This window comes from Lemur catta, chromosome 3, assembly GCF_020740605.2.
Source record: "Lemur catta isolate mLemCat1 chromosome 3, mLemCat1.pri, whole genome shotgun sequence".
NCBI classification, from domain to species: Eukaryota; Metazoa; Chordata; class Mammalia; order Primates; family Lemuridae; genus Lemur; species Lemur catta.
Genome location: NC_059130.1, coordinates 59,213,138 through 59,231,204, shown reverse-complemented (window position 1 = coordinate 59,231,204; position 18,067 = coordinate 59,213,138). Strand labels below are relative to the sequence as shown.

The following is an 18,067-nucleotide window of genomic DNA, read 5'->3' as shown; positions in this document are numbered from 1 at the left end:
AGATGGAATAAACAGAAAACAGCAAGATGATAGGTTAATCCTAACTCTATCAATGATCACATTAAATGTGAATGGTCTAAACATCTCAATTAAAAAGTGGAGAATATCATATTGGATAAAAAGGCAAAACCAAAATGACAAGAAACCCACTTTAAATATGAAAACATAAATAGGTTAAAAGTAAAGGGATTTTAAAAATAACATGTAAACACTAATCAAAAGAAAACTAGAGTAGGGAGTAGATTTCAGAGCAAAGCACATTACTAGGCATAAAGAAGCTGTATTAGATTAGTCAAGGTTCTCCAAAACCTTTCTATATATAGAATGCATGTGTGTGTGTGTACGTGCGTGCATGTGTGTGTGTGTGTATGTGTGTATGTGTAGAGAGAGAGAGAGAGAAAGAGAGAGAGAGATTGATTTGTTATAAGAAATTGGCTCAGATATATGAATATGGAGGTTGACAAGCCCCAAGATCTGCAGTTGGCAAGCTGGAGTCGCAGGAGAGTTGATGGTGTGGTTCCAGTCCAAAGCCAGCAGGCTTGAGACCCAAGAAGAACCTATGGGTAAGTTTGAGCATGCAGGTAGACATAACCCATGTCCTAGCTCAAAGGTAATCAGGCAGGAAGGATTAACCTCTTACAGGAGGGTCAGCCTTGTTGTTCTATTCAGGCCTTCCTCTAATTGGATGAGGCCCACCTAAATTGGGGAGGGCAATCTGTTTTACTCAGTCTACTGATTCAAAAACATCCTCACAGACATACCCAGAATAATGTTTGACCAAACATCTGGGACTCTGTGGCCCAGTCAATTTTGATACACAAAAGTAACCATCACAAAGGTCATTTCATGATTATAGAGGGATAAGTTTAACCAGAGGATGTAGTGATCCTAAATGTTCATGCATCTAATAATGGAAGTTCATAGTACATGAAGCAAAAACTGATAGAACGAAAAGGAGAAATAGACAAATTCTCAATTGTAGTTGGAGATTTCAAGACTCCTCTATCAATTATCCAAAGAATAGGTAGACAAAAAATCAGGGTGGATATATGAGACTTGAGCACAATCAAACTACTTAACCTAATTGACATTTATAGAACACTCTACTTACAACAGCAGAATAGACATTCTTTTCAAGGTAGACCATGTTCCAAGCCATAAAACAAGTCTCAAAAAGTGTAAAAGAATTCAAGTCATACATAGTTTATTTTCTGACCACAACAAAATTAAACTATAAATAAATAACAGAATGATACCTGGAAAATATCCAAATATCCTCAATAACATACTTCGAAATAACCCAAGAGTTAAAAAGAAATCAAAAAGTAAATTAGAAAGTCTTTTGCACTGAATGAAAATAAAAGCACAACATATCAAAAACTTGGGGAATGCAGCTGAAGCAGAAGTGGAGGGAAATTTACAGCATTAAGTGCTTATAAAAGAAAGAAAAAAAGGTCTTGAATCAGTGACCTCAGCTTCCACATTAAAGAAACTACACAAATAAGAGAAAACTAAACCCAGAATACACAAGAGAAAGGAAATAAAGCCAGATGACCCACTGTGAACAATGGCAGAATCAAATCAAACAATGCCCCCAAATGCCGCCAAATGTAATGGAATCCAGGAGTCCCATCCTCTTTCCCAATACGCTCTCCCTGCTTGTGCACTTCCACTGTGGCCCACTGCCTAGGGAAAAGGCTTCAAATAATTGGGTTCACCTTTAAAACTATACAACAGAAACCCTGAGTTTCACCATGCACCATTTCAGGTAAGGCCAAGAATATAATTTACATATCCACTAGTATCATTAGAACACCAGAAGATACAAGTTTACCCAAAAGGCTATAAAACATTAGGATGCCTGGGATGCTTACCAAAGGGAAGTGGCATGACATTTAACATAAAAATATTCAACCCTTTATGAATGAGATGTTGTTAGAGGATTCTCAAATCTTATGCTGATACTATACTCTTAAGCATAATCAATTAAATCCAAGCAGAGAATAATATAGCTTGTACTTCTAAGCTTACGGAGGAAGCATTGGAAGTTCCAAGAGCAGCAGCATCCAGTGTAATGAGAAGACTTCGCCCCAAGTGTGGAGCCATGTTCAGGACTCCTGAAGCAGCCTGTGTACTGCACCCTTGTGAAGTCACTTATTACACAGTATTTATATACACACTATTTATACATACTCTCGCCCCTCTAGTCTGTGCTATCCTCAAAATCAGGGACCATATCTTCGTCATCTTTGTATCCCCAAACTCCATCATGGTGCAATAATTTCATAAATGTGCGTTAAAAGGCAAGAGTGAACCCCCTGGAAATCTAAAGGGTTGTAGATAACATCTATTGTGATATCCTGGAGACTTAACAGAAAACAAAACAAGACTTCAGGTCCAAGTTGAAACCAAAGAACAGAAGCTTATTGTCTCTTTTCTGAGTTCAATTAGATTTTTAAAGCCTTTTTAAAAATGAATTTGTTTTCAGCCTCCAGTGAGAGTTTAGGTGGGTCTGGGTGTTATCTGAACCAGTCTGCCCATCTTTTCCCCACAGTGTTCTAGAAGAAAGCAGATGGCTGATGACTCACAACTCAGCATACTTCTTAGTTCCTATGTACCAACACCAAATTTTCTTCCAAAAGAGGGACATTTACAAAGGATCAAAACCTAGGTGTCTGTGGCCCTAAGATGTGGTTTACAGTATAAGGTTTCCAACATGGTGCTAAATTAACTGCATTTGGTTCCAGATTATTAATGACTAATAACTGGAGAGGTGATTTCAAGTGGAAATTGTGTCAATTATCACTTTATGTCACTTCAGAGGTCTCCCCTGAGTTTGTCCCCCCCCCCCCCCCCCCGCCATCTTCATCCCCTACCTCCTTCCCTGGCCCCAGATTTCAGGGTTGCAGCCCTTGAAAACAGTGTTTGCATCATGGCTCAGCTACAGAATTGGCCCTTTCTGGTCACCTTTCCTGGACCAGGACTCAAGGACTTCTCCTCTATTCAAAATAGCAGAACAGTGACCTAGAAAGTGCAGAAAGCCCAGAGAAAAGAAAGGTAGATGGGGTCTGGACTAGTCATGGTAACAAGACAGGACAATGAACCCATGAGAATATCCTAATTCTCTCCTGCTCTTCAGTTCTCCTGGTTTCCACAACCTGGTCTTGCTACGCCTGTTCTTCCTCACAGCCTGCTGTACCCTGCCCTCCCACTGACTGCTGACTTTCTTTGTTCACCACTGAACATGCCGCCCTCCTCCCAACGGCTCTCTTGGAGCTTCAGATTTAAACAAGAGTCCCACGCTAATGCTGATCACAAGCATTTGCAGGGCACATCTCAGCTTCTAGAGAGCTGACCCTTAACTTGATGTCATTCAATCCTCCCAATAACTGTGAGATATTATTACTCTCATTTTACCACTGAAGAGACTGAGGCACGTGAGATGAAGTGTTTACCCTAAAGTCACACCATGGCAAGTGGCATTGTCTGACCTCGTGTTCTTCCTCTTACCGCTTGGCCTCAAAGCCTCTATGAAGCACCCGGCCTCTCTTCTCCCAGTGCCTGATACTTTCTACTTTAGTTCCCAAAAGCCCTCACTCCTTTGCTTCTTCCATAGCTCTGCCCCTTACTTACACACACACACACCTCAACACCCTCTTCATCTAGTCACCTCACTTCCTTCTCGAAGCAGTCATTCATGTTACACCATAGTACTCCGGTGCAGCCTTGTGCTGCCCATGGCACCTCCCAGCTGTCTTTCAAACACAAAATTCCAAAATCACACTTCTTTTGTTATTTCTAATTATATTCCACCACCTTCTCTGGAACCTGACATCTGTCCCTAGAAAACAGATCACATAGGTCTAAGTCATTACATACAGTGCCTAGCAAACAAGCAAGTGTAAGTGTTGGCTATCACCATGCCTATTCCCTGATTATAATGATGGTGACAATGATGTCTATGTAATGGCAATGATTTCGTTCACTTCAATTTGCACCTCCTTTTAGAAGCTAAAGAGTCACTAGTGGCTCAAAGACTTCAACATCAGTGGATTGGAAAGTGCTTAAGAAAGTTTAAAGGGCTGGCTCTATCAAGGCAAGGTGATGGTTACAATAAAAGAAAGGAGAAAAAGAGCAAACACTCAGAAAGGGAGTGGAAACTCAAGGAGTCAGGATGGTGTAGCAGAAATGTAGAAAGGGCATGAGGCTTGGAGTCAGACAGCTTGGGTTAGAATCCTTGTATGGTCACATTATAACTGTCTGATCTTGGGCAAGTTACTTAACTTCTCTGCACCTCCATTTCCTAACCTTAGAAAAATGTCAAAAAGTTCACCTCAGAGGCCAGGCATGGTGGCTCACGGTGTAATCCTAGCACTTTGGGAGGCTGAGGCAGGGGGATTGCTTGAGGTCAGGAATTAGAGCCAGCCTGAGCAACACCGGGAGACCCCATCTTTACAAAAAATACAAAAATCAGCTGGGCATGGTGGCATGCACCTATAGTCCCAGCCACTCGGGAGGTTGAGGCAGGAGGATGGCTTGAGGCCAGGAATTAGAGACCAGCCTGAGCAAGAGCAAGACCCTGTCTCTACAAAAAATACAAAAATTAGCCAGGCATAGTGGCCTCAGCCTATAGTCCCAGCCACCTGGGAGGCTGAGGCAAGAGGATCACTTGAACCCAGGAGTTTGAGGTTGCAGTGAGCTATGATGCACTCTAGCCTGGGTGACAGAGTGAGACCCATCTCAAAATAAAGAAAAAGAAAAAGAAAAAGCTCATCTCAGTGGGCTCTCTTGGACATTAAGGTGAGATAACTTCCAAGGCAGTTGGCCCATGGCATGGCAGTTGCCCTGTAAATGTTACTTCTCTTTTCTTTCTCCCTCAAAAAGAAGGATCTGGGCACAGTGGCAATCTCAGTGCTTTGGGAGGCTCAGGCAGGAGGATTGCTTGAGTCCAGGAGTTTGAGACCAGCCTGAGCAAGAGCAAGACCCCATTTCTACAAAAAATTAAAAAAAAAAATTAGCTGGGTATGGTGGCACACGCCTGTAGTCCCAGCTACCTGGGAGGCTGAGGCAGGAGGATCGCTTCAATCGAGGAGTTGAGGCTGCAGTGAGTTATGATCACGCCACTACACTCTAGGGCAATAGAGCAAGACCTTGTCTCAAAAAAAGAAAAGAGAGAAAGAAAGAAGGATCCACTGTGACAAGAATTTCCAACAGTGACCAAAGGGTTGGTCCTATCTATAATCAATGGATTTTAAGAGGCTCACCGAAGATTCTCACTTTTAGATGTTTTCTAATCTCTCATGACGATGCACATTCTCTGCAGTCACCAGCTTCAAAGGGAACAGATATGTTAGAGAATAACTGTGCCCAACCCCTCTCATCCATCAAAATGTGCAAACCAAACAAGACCTCACATCTTTAAAGGGTGAGACTCAGAGTTAAACATCCCTTGTCTGTACTTCCAAAGCAATTAGACTGCACCACTTCTGGGGCTTCAATCCACTACGCTGTATTATGCTTAAGCATCTGCACCTTCCCTAGGCAGTGAGAGCCACTGTCATAAAGTCCAGATATCATTCCTCTTTGCTACCTAGCATGAAGCCTGCCAGACATATGTTTATTAGATTGAACTGAACCGTCCATCTTTTGGGTCTATAGTGCCTTAGTATATATTCTACCCTACATTCCCAACATTTCCCAATGCCTCAGAAATTTTAAGCATTGAACACATATTGTCTTTGTTCTATTATAGTGTTTGAAAACAGGTTTTTTTTTTTTCTTTTGAAAGCTGAAACCTAACCACAGGAGAGGAGGTAAGTGATTTCAGAGAAATACCTGGGACTAGCCTCAAATTGCCCTAAGCTTTTTATTTATTGCCATAAACTTGGGAACCCCCACTCACCCCACATCCAAGGCTCAGGGGTCCTTGGCTAAGGCACACACGGGGTGGGGCGGGGGTGCGGCCTAAGGGCTCTGAGCTTAGTAACTCTGTTGTGAGGATTATCGCAGATTGTGGGAGGTGGCAGCTCTCCTGCCTCAGGTAACAAAATCAATAGTGATGACTAAGTTACAGTAGAAGTATCTCTCAATCTCTGAGAAGTTCCTCCTCTGTTCTGACACATCTCTTCCCCCCCCCAGAGGAAATAGAAACAAGCTCAGGCAAAGGCCCTACCCAGGGAACCCTTTTTTATTGTTTAACTCATTCACCACCCAACTCTCATGAAGAAACTTGGGTCCACAATTATTGAAAACATAAATAAGCTGAAGCCATACATAGAAAAATATTTAAGTGACAGATTCGCAGTCAGTTGTTAAGGGGAAGTCAAGAAGTTGCAGGCAAGTTCCTAAACTCTAAGGCAGAGGCAGATTTCATGGAGGGCAAATACCATGCTCACGCTAAAAAGAATGGTCTTTGGAAATAGATACACTGCTACCTTAACAACTCTGTGCCCTAGCACTGGTTACTGATGCCTAGTTAAGCCTCAGTGTTTTCATCTTTTATTTATTTATTTTTTTTTTTGAGACAGAGTCTCACTTTGTTGCCCGGGCTAGAGTGAGTGCCATGGCATCAGCCTAGCTCACAGCAACCTCAGACTCCTGGGCTTAAGCGATCCTACTGCCTCAGCCTCCCGAGTAGCTGGGACTACAGGCATGAGCCACCATGCCCGGCTAATTTTTTTGTATATATATTTTTTTAGTTGGCCAGATAATTTCTTTCTATTTTTAGTAGAGACGGGGTCTCACTCTTGCTCAGGCTGGTCTCGAACTCCTGACCTCGAGCGATCCACCCGCCTCGGCCTCCCAGAGCTAGGATTACAGGCGTGAGCCACCGCACCCGGCCTAAGTTTTTTCAACTTTTAAATGTAAGTAAAATATCCTACAGGGTTGTTTATAAAGATCAGATGAGATCATGTGTACTAACTACCTAGCCCATGGTAGGCAAAACCCAGCCCCCATAGATGGTCCCAATTATCCCATGGCTCTCCAACACTGAGGCCCAGTACCAGCCTGCACCGATCCTCAGGTATGGCTTCTTTACCTGTCTGATCCCTGTGGGCACTTGAGTACATGACTCCTGAGCTGGGCAATCTTATCGTTTTATAGATGAGGAAACCAAGGCAAAACCTCACATAGCTCATCACAGCCTATAGGCAAAGTCACAGTGCCATGACAGGCAAGATCATTTGAATGTTTTCTTAGATGGTCACTGGTGCCCCAGTGCAGCCAGAATACCAGGCTGGATGGATCTTTTTAATCACATCATCTATATGCTGTATATCAAAGAATTTTACTGATTGAATAACTAGAGTGCATCTAACCTAAAGAATAGAGAATGCTCTCTAGAGAATAAGGCTGGTTTATTCTACTTTAATTGCAGTAAAAGTGAAGATAATGGTGGTGCTTCGAAGTAGAAATCATTGTAATTTATTAAGACTCACTATGTGCCAGGCATCGTGCTGGGCATGAAACATGTCTTATGTCTAATTTCACATAATAAGCCCAACTGCCTGAATCCTCCCTTACACTTAATCCCTGGGATCTGCCAAAAGCTGGCACAAATAAACAGCTTTAATCTCACTACAGAATCTGTGTGTCCAACTATTATGTCCAAATCAAATCTTTTCTAATTTCTGATTGTGCTATGCATGTTTTTAAAAGACTGGTTATTTCCAGAAACAAAACACAAGAGGCAGAGGTTAATTCTTGATTCCCTGAATCTGGAGCCAACTCATTTGATAATGACTTATAATTATTATGTTTCATATTGCTCAACCATCTCTAGAAGATACATTTTGGGGTGGGGTGGGAGAGGTGCCTTCCAGTCCTTTCCAATGAAATGTCTCTGTGTTATCACAAAACAAGAAGTTGTGCAAGGTAAGGAAGTTAGAAATGCCTGGCTTCCTGTGGACAGATGCCAGGTGGAGGAAATAAACAGATATAGTTCCCATTGGATACGGATGCCCTAAAAAAGTGTTTCCTATCATGTTGCCAAGGTGATGCCAGCTGCTTACAACATTAATTCAAGGGGAGAGGAAAGAGGGAGACTGAACAGTGTTTGGGGAGTGGATAAAGCAGATAATTTTTAAAAGCCACTAATTCCAATTTTGTTGATAGGGTATAAATTTCCACAACCAAGAGGTTAAGTGGCAGCCCTGACTCTTAAACAAATGAAAGTGTAGTCAACCTGACAATGAAACGGAGCCCAAGGTGCCGTTCCTTAAAATTTCATGCATGGCTGGGAGTCACAGAATGCTGGAGCAGGACGGAGATCACAACTGGTATCCACAGACATCATCTACTTTGGTTTTTCTAGGATTAGCCTAGAAGGCATTTTAACATTTTACTTAATTGCCAACGTTTTAAAAATTTAAAGACTTGATGTAAAAATCCAGATCTCTGGTATCTCTTTACAAAATGAGAAAATAGGCAAACACTGAACCTACATTTTCACCTAGCAACCACCCAAACCCCAGAGGTGGTCCCCAGTGCCCTCATGGTTCTCAATGCCAAGGCCAAATAACAGCCAATACTAATCCTCAGGCACAGCTTTTTGTTACCTGGCTGAATCCTGCAGGCACTTGAGTGTGTTGTGTGTCCCTGAGGTGGGAGAATCCCATTACCTTATAGACCAGGAAGTCAAGGCAAAAGCCTCACATGCTTTTTTGCTATAGGCAAAGTCCCAGTGCCATGATAGGCAAAGCCATTCACAGAAGGTCCCAGCTGACCTCTCTTGCCAGTTCTCCAAAGGAATCCTATGGTCCAGCCAGCCACACTAGACCAACTGCCATGCATGGTCCAAGCTCCATTCCTTCTGTCTCAAATGCCCTTCTCTAGTCTCATACTCTTGCTCATCCTTTCACACCCACATTTGTCCTTCCACCCTAACTCCTCAGCCAGTTAGGTGTCCACACAGGACTTATGGACCCACTTCTACAACAGACCTTAGAGTCCTCCAGGGCAGGTTCAGTGTTAAAGTCCTCTTTTTTATGTCACCAGTTCCTAGCACTGTGCCATGACACATCATGAGCTCTGACTAAATCTGGGGTTCAGAGAAGATAAACAATTTGTCCTCAAATATATAGGTAATTGTACTGATAACATATAGTTGGGGGGGGGAACAGGTTAAAAGCAAACTGGGTCCACAAGGAACCCTCAGACTGATGAATCATTGAGTAAATGATGCTGAAAACCTCATCGCACTGACATGCAGTTCCCACCAGGCCAAGCCTACTCAATACTGCTTATGAGGTGTCAGAAGAATCCTAAAGGTCCTAAATATCTTCCCTACCAGGCTACCAATGTACCTAAAAGTCCACTCCATGACCTTATTTGCATTAGGGCTTTTTCTGTTAAAATGCAACGCCCCCTTCCGCCCTTCCGCCCTCCTCCCTAAGAGCTAGTACATGAAACAATTCTCAGGGATTAGCACAGCTTCTGTTAACTTATCAACTGTTTTTATTATATCTGATGCATTTCTCCTAGACTATCTAGGTAGCTGTAACAGAGTTAAATAAAGGTAAAGTTCCAGGAGAGGGGAGACAGGCCTGACGGTATGAGTTAAGAGATAGCCAGTCAACAGTAGAGCACAGTGGTTCAGAGCAAGATCTCTTTGAACCAAGATGCCTGGGTCCAAATCCAGTTCTGCTACCTGCTAGGTGAGTGATCTTTGGCCAGTCACTTACGTTCTATGCCTCCATTTCTTCATTTAGGTAGAAAATTATGTTAACAAGAGGACCTAACTCATGGGTCATTGGAGATTCAAACCAGTAAATATACAGCAGGCATTCCAATCGGTGGCCAACATAGAGTGACCCCTTTATAAGTGTTTCTTTCTGATATTCTTAGGAGGGGTTGCCATGAGATGTAGTCCCAAAAGAAGCTGCTCTGGTTTTGCCACCTGCTGCCTCCTTTCCCAATTTACGGAGGAAGCAAGAGTACAAGGTCCAGAGAGGATGAGCAGCTTACCCAAGGCCCCAGGCTAGTAGATGGCAGAGCCAGGCCTTCCTTTCCAGGACTCCCCCAACACACGGAACTTCCCAAAGAGGAAAAGAGAAAGAGGTTATGGGAGACCAGGAGAAAGCGAGAGCCAGCTCTACCATGTGTCCCTTCTGGGGATGATGGGACCCAAGCCCTTTGGGGCTTTCCCCTAGAGTCAACTCCATGTCCCCGCTCTCGGGTGCGCTCGGTGTCTAAGCAAAGGCCGTCCTCCGACACACACCCCGCACACCCCCGCGCCTGGGCGTACCCTCCAAGTCTGGCACGGTGCAACTCGCTGCCCCGCTGGGAGGACGAGTCAACAGTGGGGTGGACGGGAAAAGTGACACAATCGGGCCGCGGCGCCCTCCGCGCCAGCCTCCCACGCAGCGCGGAGCGGACTTCAGTCCCCAGAGGGGTGAGGGTTGGGGCTGGGGGGCCGCCGTCGCCCCGCCGCCAGCGAGCCCGCGCTCCCGCAACGCCCGGGGTCCCTCGCGGGTGACTGCAGGGCACTTTTCAGGAACGCGGCGGCCGCGCGGTTGCCCAGCCCGCTCCCAGGCCCGCTGTCGCCGCGGCCCGCCGGAGCTGGATGACGGAGTCTTGAAAGACTTTCACCAAATATGGGCCGGGGCTGGAAACGTCCTGCGCCGCGCGCCGCCGGAAACCTCGAGTCCTGGCAACCGCGGTGACTGCGGGCGCGCAGGCCGGGCGGCCGGCAGGGGGCGGCGGCAGCGGGCGGCCAGGAGCGTCCGGTGCCTCCTGCCCTGGGCCCTCCCGCCGTGCGGCCCCTGCTTGCTGCCTCCGCAGGGGTCCTGGGGCCCACTGAGGCCCTCGGCGCGTCTTCCACCCAGTTCCCGCCGCCGCCACCATACCGGCTTCCTCTGGCTGTTCTGGCGATCACGTCAAGGGGGTGGGGTGGGCAAACGGTGGAGGAGAAAATGGGATGGCGCGGGGGCGCCAACTTAAAGCTGGCCTTTTGCAAACACCATAAATTGCTTTGTTCATTAAGGTGGCTGCAAAAAGTGGGGTTGTGTGACTGGGTGTGCAGGGAAGTATCTGACTATGAGGACACACACACATTCTCTCTCTTTCTCTCCCTCCCTCTCTCTCTCTCTCTCTCTCTCTCTCAGCTATTACAGGCACCCCTGTAGTCCAGGACAGTGGTTCTCAGGGTGTGATCTCGGACCAGGAGCATCACCATCACCTAAGTGGCTTCATAGGAATGTAATCAGAGACCCTGGGGTGGGGTCCAGCAATCAGTCTTTTAACCAGCCCTCCAGGTGATTATGATGCACGCTAGTTTAAGAACCTTTAGGTCTAGGGCTAGGAACCAGAGTCACAGGGTTTACAGTTATTATCATTCTCAGTTGCTGCCAGACAGTGAACCTTTCTTTAGGTAACCCAAAATTCTCTGGCAGCAGCGGTGAGAGATGTCCCTACCGCTCAGCCTGAAGCCAGGAGCTGCAGAAGACAATCAGTCCCTTCTCCGTGGCTTGCAGCCCAAGGAGACAAGACAGCCCGTTATTCCCTCCTGGGGCACCCGTATGGCAGGGTGGGGGGGGGATGAGCAAAAGAGCCATGCAGAATTAGCACTCGAAGCAACACTTACCCATAAACATTTGCACATTTCCCCTCCTGTCGGTCAACGTGAACTGGTCTGCAGCTCTAAGCAGAGGAGGCGAGAAGGCGACACGGGGACGTCTGGGGTTTCTAGACCATCCTTGGAGGGGATGTGAGGAGCCGCTGTTCCTTTAGCCTGATGTCGTTTACTAACAGGCGCACCAGGACATGGTATATGGAAAGGCTGTGCACATAGGTTACTCCAGTCTCCCCCGCTCCCCCACCTCCTGGCCCTGTTGCTCCAGCTTCCCACCCCCCTCCCACAACACACCCTCTGCTTTAAATGGGCAGCTGACGGTGAGGTTCTCTAAGTTTCTCCTCTGGGGCAAACTCATCCTCCAAGATTCCCCAGATGAAGTCCAGAAACAAACCCACACACCCTTGTCAGAAAACTTTAATGTGACTTTTAAAGGAATCTCTGGAATGGCGTGTTTGAACGCTGTGATGCAGACTGGATCTCTTTGCCATTCCCCACCCCCAACCCCCAATAAAGGAACAAGGTACATATGGCCAGTTGGATCATCCACTGTAATTTTATTTTAAATCATGATGGACAGATTGCGTGAAAAACAAGGAATTCCAAAGAATTTCCTGCTCTGGGAACAGAAGTTAAATCTATATTTAACAACATTTGAAGCTGTCAAGAATGCTTTGTGGTTGGATAACAGAGGCAGAAAAATGTTAAAAACGCAGGCTACTGCTATACCCAAATATGGAAATATTGTTACGTCTGGTGTCTGATTCACCATCTGGAAATACTTACAACCATGAAGTCAAATAGAAAAGACGCCACAACAGAAGCCAGGAACCTTCCACTCCATTCTCTCTCTTCACCACTTCCTCCAACCGTGAGCTATGCCTACTGCCTTCTTCTCTCCCCCCTGCCCCCCCAGTCACTTCATTAAGAAGGAAACAATAATGAACCGCTAAGGCAGGGAAAAAATGTTTTCTAAGTAATAACTGATGTATCATCTTGTGTACATGTAGGGCCCAGACTTTCCTTGCTTTATTTGCATAACACCTGACAATCCATTGTCTTGAAAAGTCTCCCATCCCTACCTCCTCCAAAAGAGCCTTAGAGATCCTACTCCCTCTAGCAAATGCCTCTTCCATTTATGAAAGGGCACATTTGAATGAATGAAACTTAACTCTTCCCTGCAACAGTTCTCTTCACTGGAGTGTGTTTTCATTCCAATAGCTTTTCATTGTGCTTATCAGAGTCATTCACAGAAAAGTCAGCACTGAAGGCCTTCTTAAGCAAGACTGCTAATTTATGAAGTCTAAACAGCCCTAAACATTAAAAAGGACAAGTAGTTATCCTAGAGCACGTAAAAAAAAAAAAAAAAAAGGAGCCTGGAATAACTCATTTTTTTTTAACTTAAATTACACAAGAAGATAGTTTTTTGAAACGTTCAGGGAAAGTTTATCAACAACACAAACGACATTGGTGATGTTCAAATAAATTGCCTGTACTGAGTCCCATTGCAGGTAGAGCAGGATCTTAAAATCTGCTGACATTTTTATTACAGGATATTACATCCTAAATGTCTTATTTCTCTGTACTTGGAGAGAAGGGCATTGCGATTCACTTTAAACGGGAGGCTTCCAACTGGTCCTAAGGAAAGGAAAGTGGTCCGCAAAACTTTCAGCTTTAAGGAGTCTGCGTTTTCCAAAGATTCATTGGGCACAATGGTACTGGAATCTGGTTTGGCCTTGCAGGTGATGATTTCAGGCCAAATCACTCCACGGTGGTCCCTCTGCTTCTGGCGTGCTGCTCAGTTAGCTTTGCCTCCTGTCCCCCCGGAGGGAGACTGGGAGAGCTTACCCTGTCTCCTGCATCCGTAAGGAAGTGTAAGTTAGCCTCCCGGAGAATTCCCTGCATTCGTTTCCTCTGGACTTCCAACCCAGGCAGTGGGCTGGAACTAAAGTGGGAACCTCCAAAAACAAATAAGTACAACATACCAAAAAGGGGGGGAGGGGCGGAGGAGGGAAGACCTCTGCCTGGGAATTTGCCATACGATGGGGGAAGGTTCGCCCCGCTTCTCATTCATAAATGCCACTGCGGGTATTAATTTGCAATACACTTAACTTGACTAATAAACATCATGCCAAAGCTTTGGTACTTGATCCGAACATGCCTCTTTGAGGTCCACAAATACTTCTGGCTCAGAGATACTCTCTCCTCCCCATTCTACGCTCTCAAAAGATAACTTGACTCTCACCTTCGCTGTAAACAAGCACCCAGCTCGCTGCTTTCCCGGGTGAGGGCTTCCGTGGCTGCCCGGTCAACTCGTATCACCAAACAAAACGACTTTTGTTCCTCCCTCTCAGGTCCTCCCACCTTCCCAGTCCAGGCAAAGTTCTGAACTGGCCTCCCTTGTCCCCCACGACCCTTCAACCACCATCACGCCCAAAAGAGCCCTCCCCAATAGAAGTCGTTATTTAAGGTGGAAAAAACGGACTGTTTTCTTGACGGGTCTGGGACCAAAAAAAAAAAAGGTGCAATGGAGCCAGGGGAGGCGCTTGGCAGCAGCCCGCGCCAACCAGCATTCCTGAGATGTTTGAGAATTCTGGAACGCGCAGACAGAGCCGACGTCACTGCAACACGCGGCGCCTCCGCCGGCGGTATAAAAGGCGGGCTCCGAGCGCCTGGGCAGACCGCGAGCGAGAGCGCCCCCGAGCAGCACCCGCGCCCTCCGCGCCTCCTCCGCTAGGACTTCGAGCGAAGGACGCCCGCAGCCCGCCCGCCGCCCCGGCCCTCGCCTCGCCGCGCGCCCGGCCCTCCGCACCGCCGCCGCCACCCAGCCGCTGCGGGCCTGTCCGCTGCGCACCAGCTTGCTGGCGCCTTTGCCGCCGCGCTCGCCCCGGCTCCTCCCGCGCGCCACAATGAGCTCCCGCACGGCCAGGGCGCTCGCCTTCGCCGTCACCCTTCTCCTTTTGACCAGGCTGGTGAGTTGGACTTTTCTTTTGCCACCGCTTCCCTGTCCGCTCTGCAGTCCCCTTCCCCTTGTCCCAGATCGCCCGCGGCAGGAAAAGCTAAACTAAAAAGTTCGGGGCCGTTTGCGGGTAGCTGTTGCTTTAAGCGCCCCCTGAAGACGTGTCCGGGGCCTCCTGGTGGGCTCAGCCGCCCGGGGTGGCGGGGCTGGACGGGATCCGAGACTTCCAGTCGGCAGGGTCGCAGACCCCCGTCCCTTCCTCGGGGCAGCCACCGCGCCTCTCCTGCGCACCGCGCCGACTCTCACGCGTTCCTTCCCCCCTTCCAGGCGCTCTCCACCTGCCCCGCCGCCTGCCACTGCCCCCTGGAGGCGCCCAAGTGCGCGCCGGGAGTCGGGCTGGTCCGGGACGGCTGCGGTTGCTGTAAGGTCTGCGCCAAGCAGCTCAACGAGGACTGCAGCAAAACGCAGCCCTGCGACCACACCAAGGGGCTGGAATGCAATTTTGGCGCCAGCTCCACGGCTCTGAAGGGGATCTGCAGAGGTAAGATGCTTGTGGTTTGGCCCCTTTAAAAAAAAATACTAGTCCCCATAGTCCAGAAGTTTAGTAATTTTGAGACCATGTATGGTGATGCTTTGTTGTTGGTAGCTTGGCAGAAAGGCACATGATTTCAGCAGTCTGGAATGCAATTCAGTGTGTCTGGGCCCAACGAAAGCGCATACGGAAAAGTGATTCCTGACTAACTTATTGTTCTGGTCTGGAGTCTCCGGGGAATTGTAGGGAACTTTACCATAAATTGAATTTAACAGCAGAAAATATGTATGAGTTTCAGGCAATCGTTCGGAATCTTAACTTTATCCTCTTCTACCGTTCTCTTCTGGTGATCTTTGCAGCTCAGTCAGAGGGCAGACCCTGTGAATATAACTCCAGAATCTACCAGAACGGGGAAAGCTTCCAGCCGAACTGTAAACATCAGTGCACATGTATTGATGGCGCTGTGGGATGCATTCCTCTGTGTCCCCAAGAACTGTCTCTCCCCAACTTGGGCTGTCCCAACCCCCGGCTGGTCAAAGTCACCGGGCAGTGCTGTGAGGAGTGGGTCTGTGATGAGGATGGTGTCAAGGACCCCATGGACGACCAGGACGGCCTCCTCGGCAAGGGGCTGGGTTTCGATGCCTCTGAGGTGGAGTTAACGAGAAACAATGAATTAATTGCAGTTGGAAAAGGCGGCTCGCTAAAGCGGCTCCCTGGTAAGTCGAGACTGAGTCCTTAAGATGTTGTACTGAAATACACGAATAGTTTGAAGCTTTACAAAAATGAGTACTTGAATCCGTGTGTGTCAGTGCGCCTCTGAGAAGTCTTCCCTCTTGTTCGTCTCTCTAGTTTTTGGCATGGAGCCTCGCATCCTATACAACCCTTTACACGGCCAGAAATGCATAGTCCAAACAACGTCATGGTCGCAGTGCTCAAAGACCTGCGGAACTGGTATCTCCACACGAGTTACCAATGACAACCCTGAATGCCGCCTGGTGAAAGAAACCCGGATCTGTGAGGTGCGGCCTTGTGGACAGCCAGTGTACAGCAGCCTGAAAGTAAGTTCTTTCAGGGACATGTGTAGACGGTGCTCTGGCAGGTGGGTGGGATGTGAACCCCCTTGGCAAGAAAGAGAAATAGCATCCCTAACTTTCCGTCTCTCCTCTTTCTTACAGAAGGGCAAAAAATGCAGCAAGACCAAGAAATCCCCAGAACCGGTCAGGTTTACGTACGCTGGATGTTCGAGTGTAAAGAAATACCGTCCCAAGTACTGCGGTTCCTGCGTGGATGGCCGGTGCTGCACACCCCAGCAGACCAGGACTGTGAAGATGCGGTTCCGCTGCGAGGATGGGGAGACGTTTTCCAAGAACGTTATGATGATCCAGTCCTGCAAATGCAACTACAACTGCCCACATGCCAACGAGGCGGCATTTCCCTTCTACAGGCTCTTCAATGACATTCACAAATTTAGGGACTAAATGCTACCTGGGTTTCCAGTGCACGGGTTGACAAACAAGGGAGAAAAGTGTCAGAATCACGGAGACATGGGTGGGGGCGGTGTGGGTGAAGGGACTCTCTGTAGAAGGGATGCCTTGCTCATTCTTGAGTAGTATTAAGGTATTTCAAAACTGCCAAGGGTGCTGGTGCAGATGGACACGAATGCAGCCGCAATTGGAGAATACTTCGCTTCATAGTATTGGAGCACATGTTACTGCTTCATTTTGGAGCTTGTGGTGTTGATGACGTTCTGTTTTCTGTTTGTAAATTATTTGCTAAGCGTATTTTTCTCTAGGCTTTTTTCCTTTTGGTTCTACAATTGTAACAGATAATAAGATTAATTGGACAGTTAAAGCCTTCATTCGTCCTTTGACAGAAGTACCTGGGAAGGCATTCCATTCCTTCCTGAAGGGGACGCTCCGTGAGTGTCCGTGAGAGGCAGCTATCTGCACTCTAACCTGCAAACAGAAATCAGGTGTTTTAAGACTGAATGTTTTTATTTATCAAAATGTAGCTTTGGGGAGGGAGGGGAAATGTAATACTGGAATAATTTGTAAATGATTTTAATTTTATATTCAGTGAAAAGAATTTATTTATGGAATTAATCATTTAATAAAGAAATATTTACCTAATATCTGAGTGTATGCCATTCAGTATTTTTAGAGACCTTCCAAAGTCATTGGGAACAACCGAGCTCACCTATTCAATCACACAAACAGGATTTATTGGGTGCCTACTGTGTGTCAGGAATTATTCTAGTTGCCATATTGGGATATAGCAGTGAACTAAGGTATAAGAATAAGACAATGATTGCTTTTATATTTTCAGTAGAGAAAAATCCTTGGATATAAAGTAACCTGTTTAAAAAATGTGCATTGAATGCTAGGCATTGTACGAAGCACAAGAAGGATTCTGAAGCTAAATTTGCCATTCAAAAAAATAATGCTTTATTTTCATAAGAATTCAAAGCTTAAGGGTCTCCATCACTGTGTGTGATGTGTACAGTAGAGGCATTTATCATTTAAATCACCAGGTTATTGTGCATGTCACTTCTGTAGAGAAGAGAAACCCTTAAATGAAAATAGTTCATAACCCAGGCTGCCCACATCTAAATCCATGGGCAAGATTGTGTGGTTGGATAATGTATTATAAAATGTCCCTTGTTTATAACTTTATATTTTCCCAATGTCATTCCTAAAAATTAGGAGAACTACTTAAAAATTCACCCTTAGCTGATATCAGAGAAAAAATCTTGAGGTCTATAGGAGTCAGTTTGTTTTCACTAAATGGGCTTGAAGCATGACTTGTGTTAATCCTAATAAGCGGGTGATTAGGTAAACATGCTGTTAAATGCAAAAGAATGCAAGGAATTTCAAGTACTTTCCAATAGCATGAGGACCAAGCTGCCCCATCCCCCTTTCCTTTTTATGATATATGTTATATTGATGGGGGAGGGAGCAGTTAGAGTTTGCTGTCCAGAAGGTCAAAGGCTAGACAGAGAGCATTG

At 46.4% G+C, this 18,067-nt stretch overlaps 1 protein-coding gene across 1 annotated transcript; it reads left to right on the top strand.

Moving 5' to 3' along the window:
* The first annotated feature begins 14,246 nt into the window (after positions 1–14,246).
* Positions 14,247–17,192, top strand: CCN1 (cellular communication network factor 1). Its single transcript, XM_045547621.1, has 5 exons — positions 14,247–14,544; positions 14,859–15,072; positions 15,423–15,779; positions 15,913–16,121; positions 16,239–17,192. The coding sequence occupies exons 1-5, from the start codon at positions 14,482–14,484 to the stop codon at positions 16,539–16,541; spliced, it is 1,146 nt and encodes a 381-aa protein (XP_045403577.1). The 5' UTR covers positions 14,247–14,481; the 3' UTR covers positions 16,542–17,192.
* Positions 17,193–18,067: the final 875 nt, after the last annotated feature.

Excerpts from the sequence above, each read along its gene's own strand:
- CCN1 (XM_045547621.1), top strand. The coding sequence starts at position 14,482 with ATGAGCTCCCGCACGGCCAGGGCGCTCGCCTTCGCCGTCACCCTTCTC. Across the intron at positions 14,545-14,858 it reads TTCTCCTTTTGACCAGGCTG|GCGCTCTCCACCTGCCCCGC; the intron begins GTGAGTTGGACT and ends CCCCCCTTCCAG. Across the intron at positions 15,780-15,912 it reads CTCGCTAAAGCGGCTCCCTG|TTTTTGGCATGGAGCCTCGC; the intron begins GTAAGTCGAGAC and ends TCGTCTCTCTAG.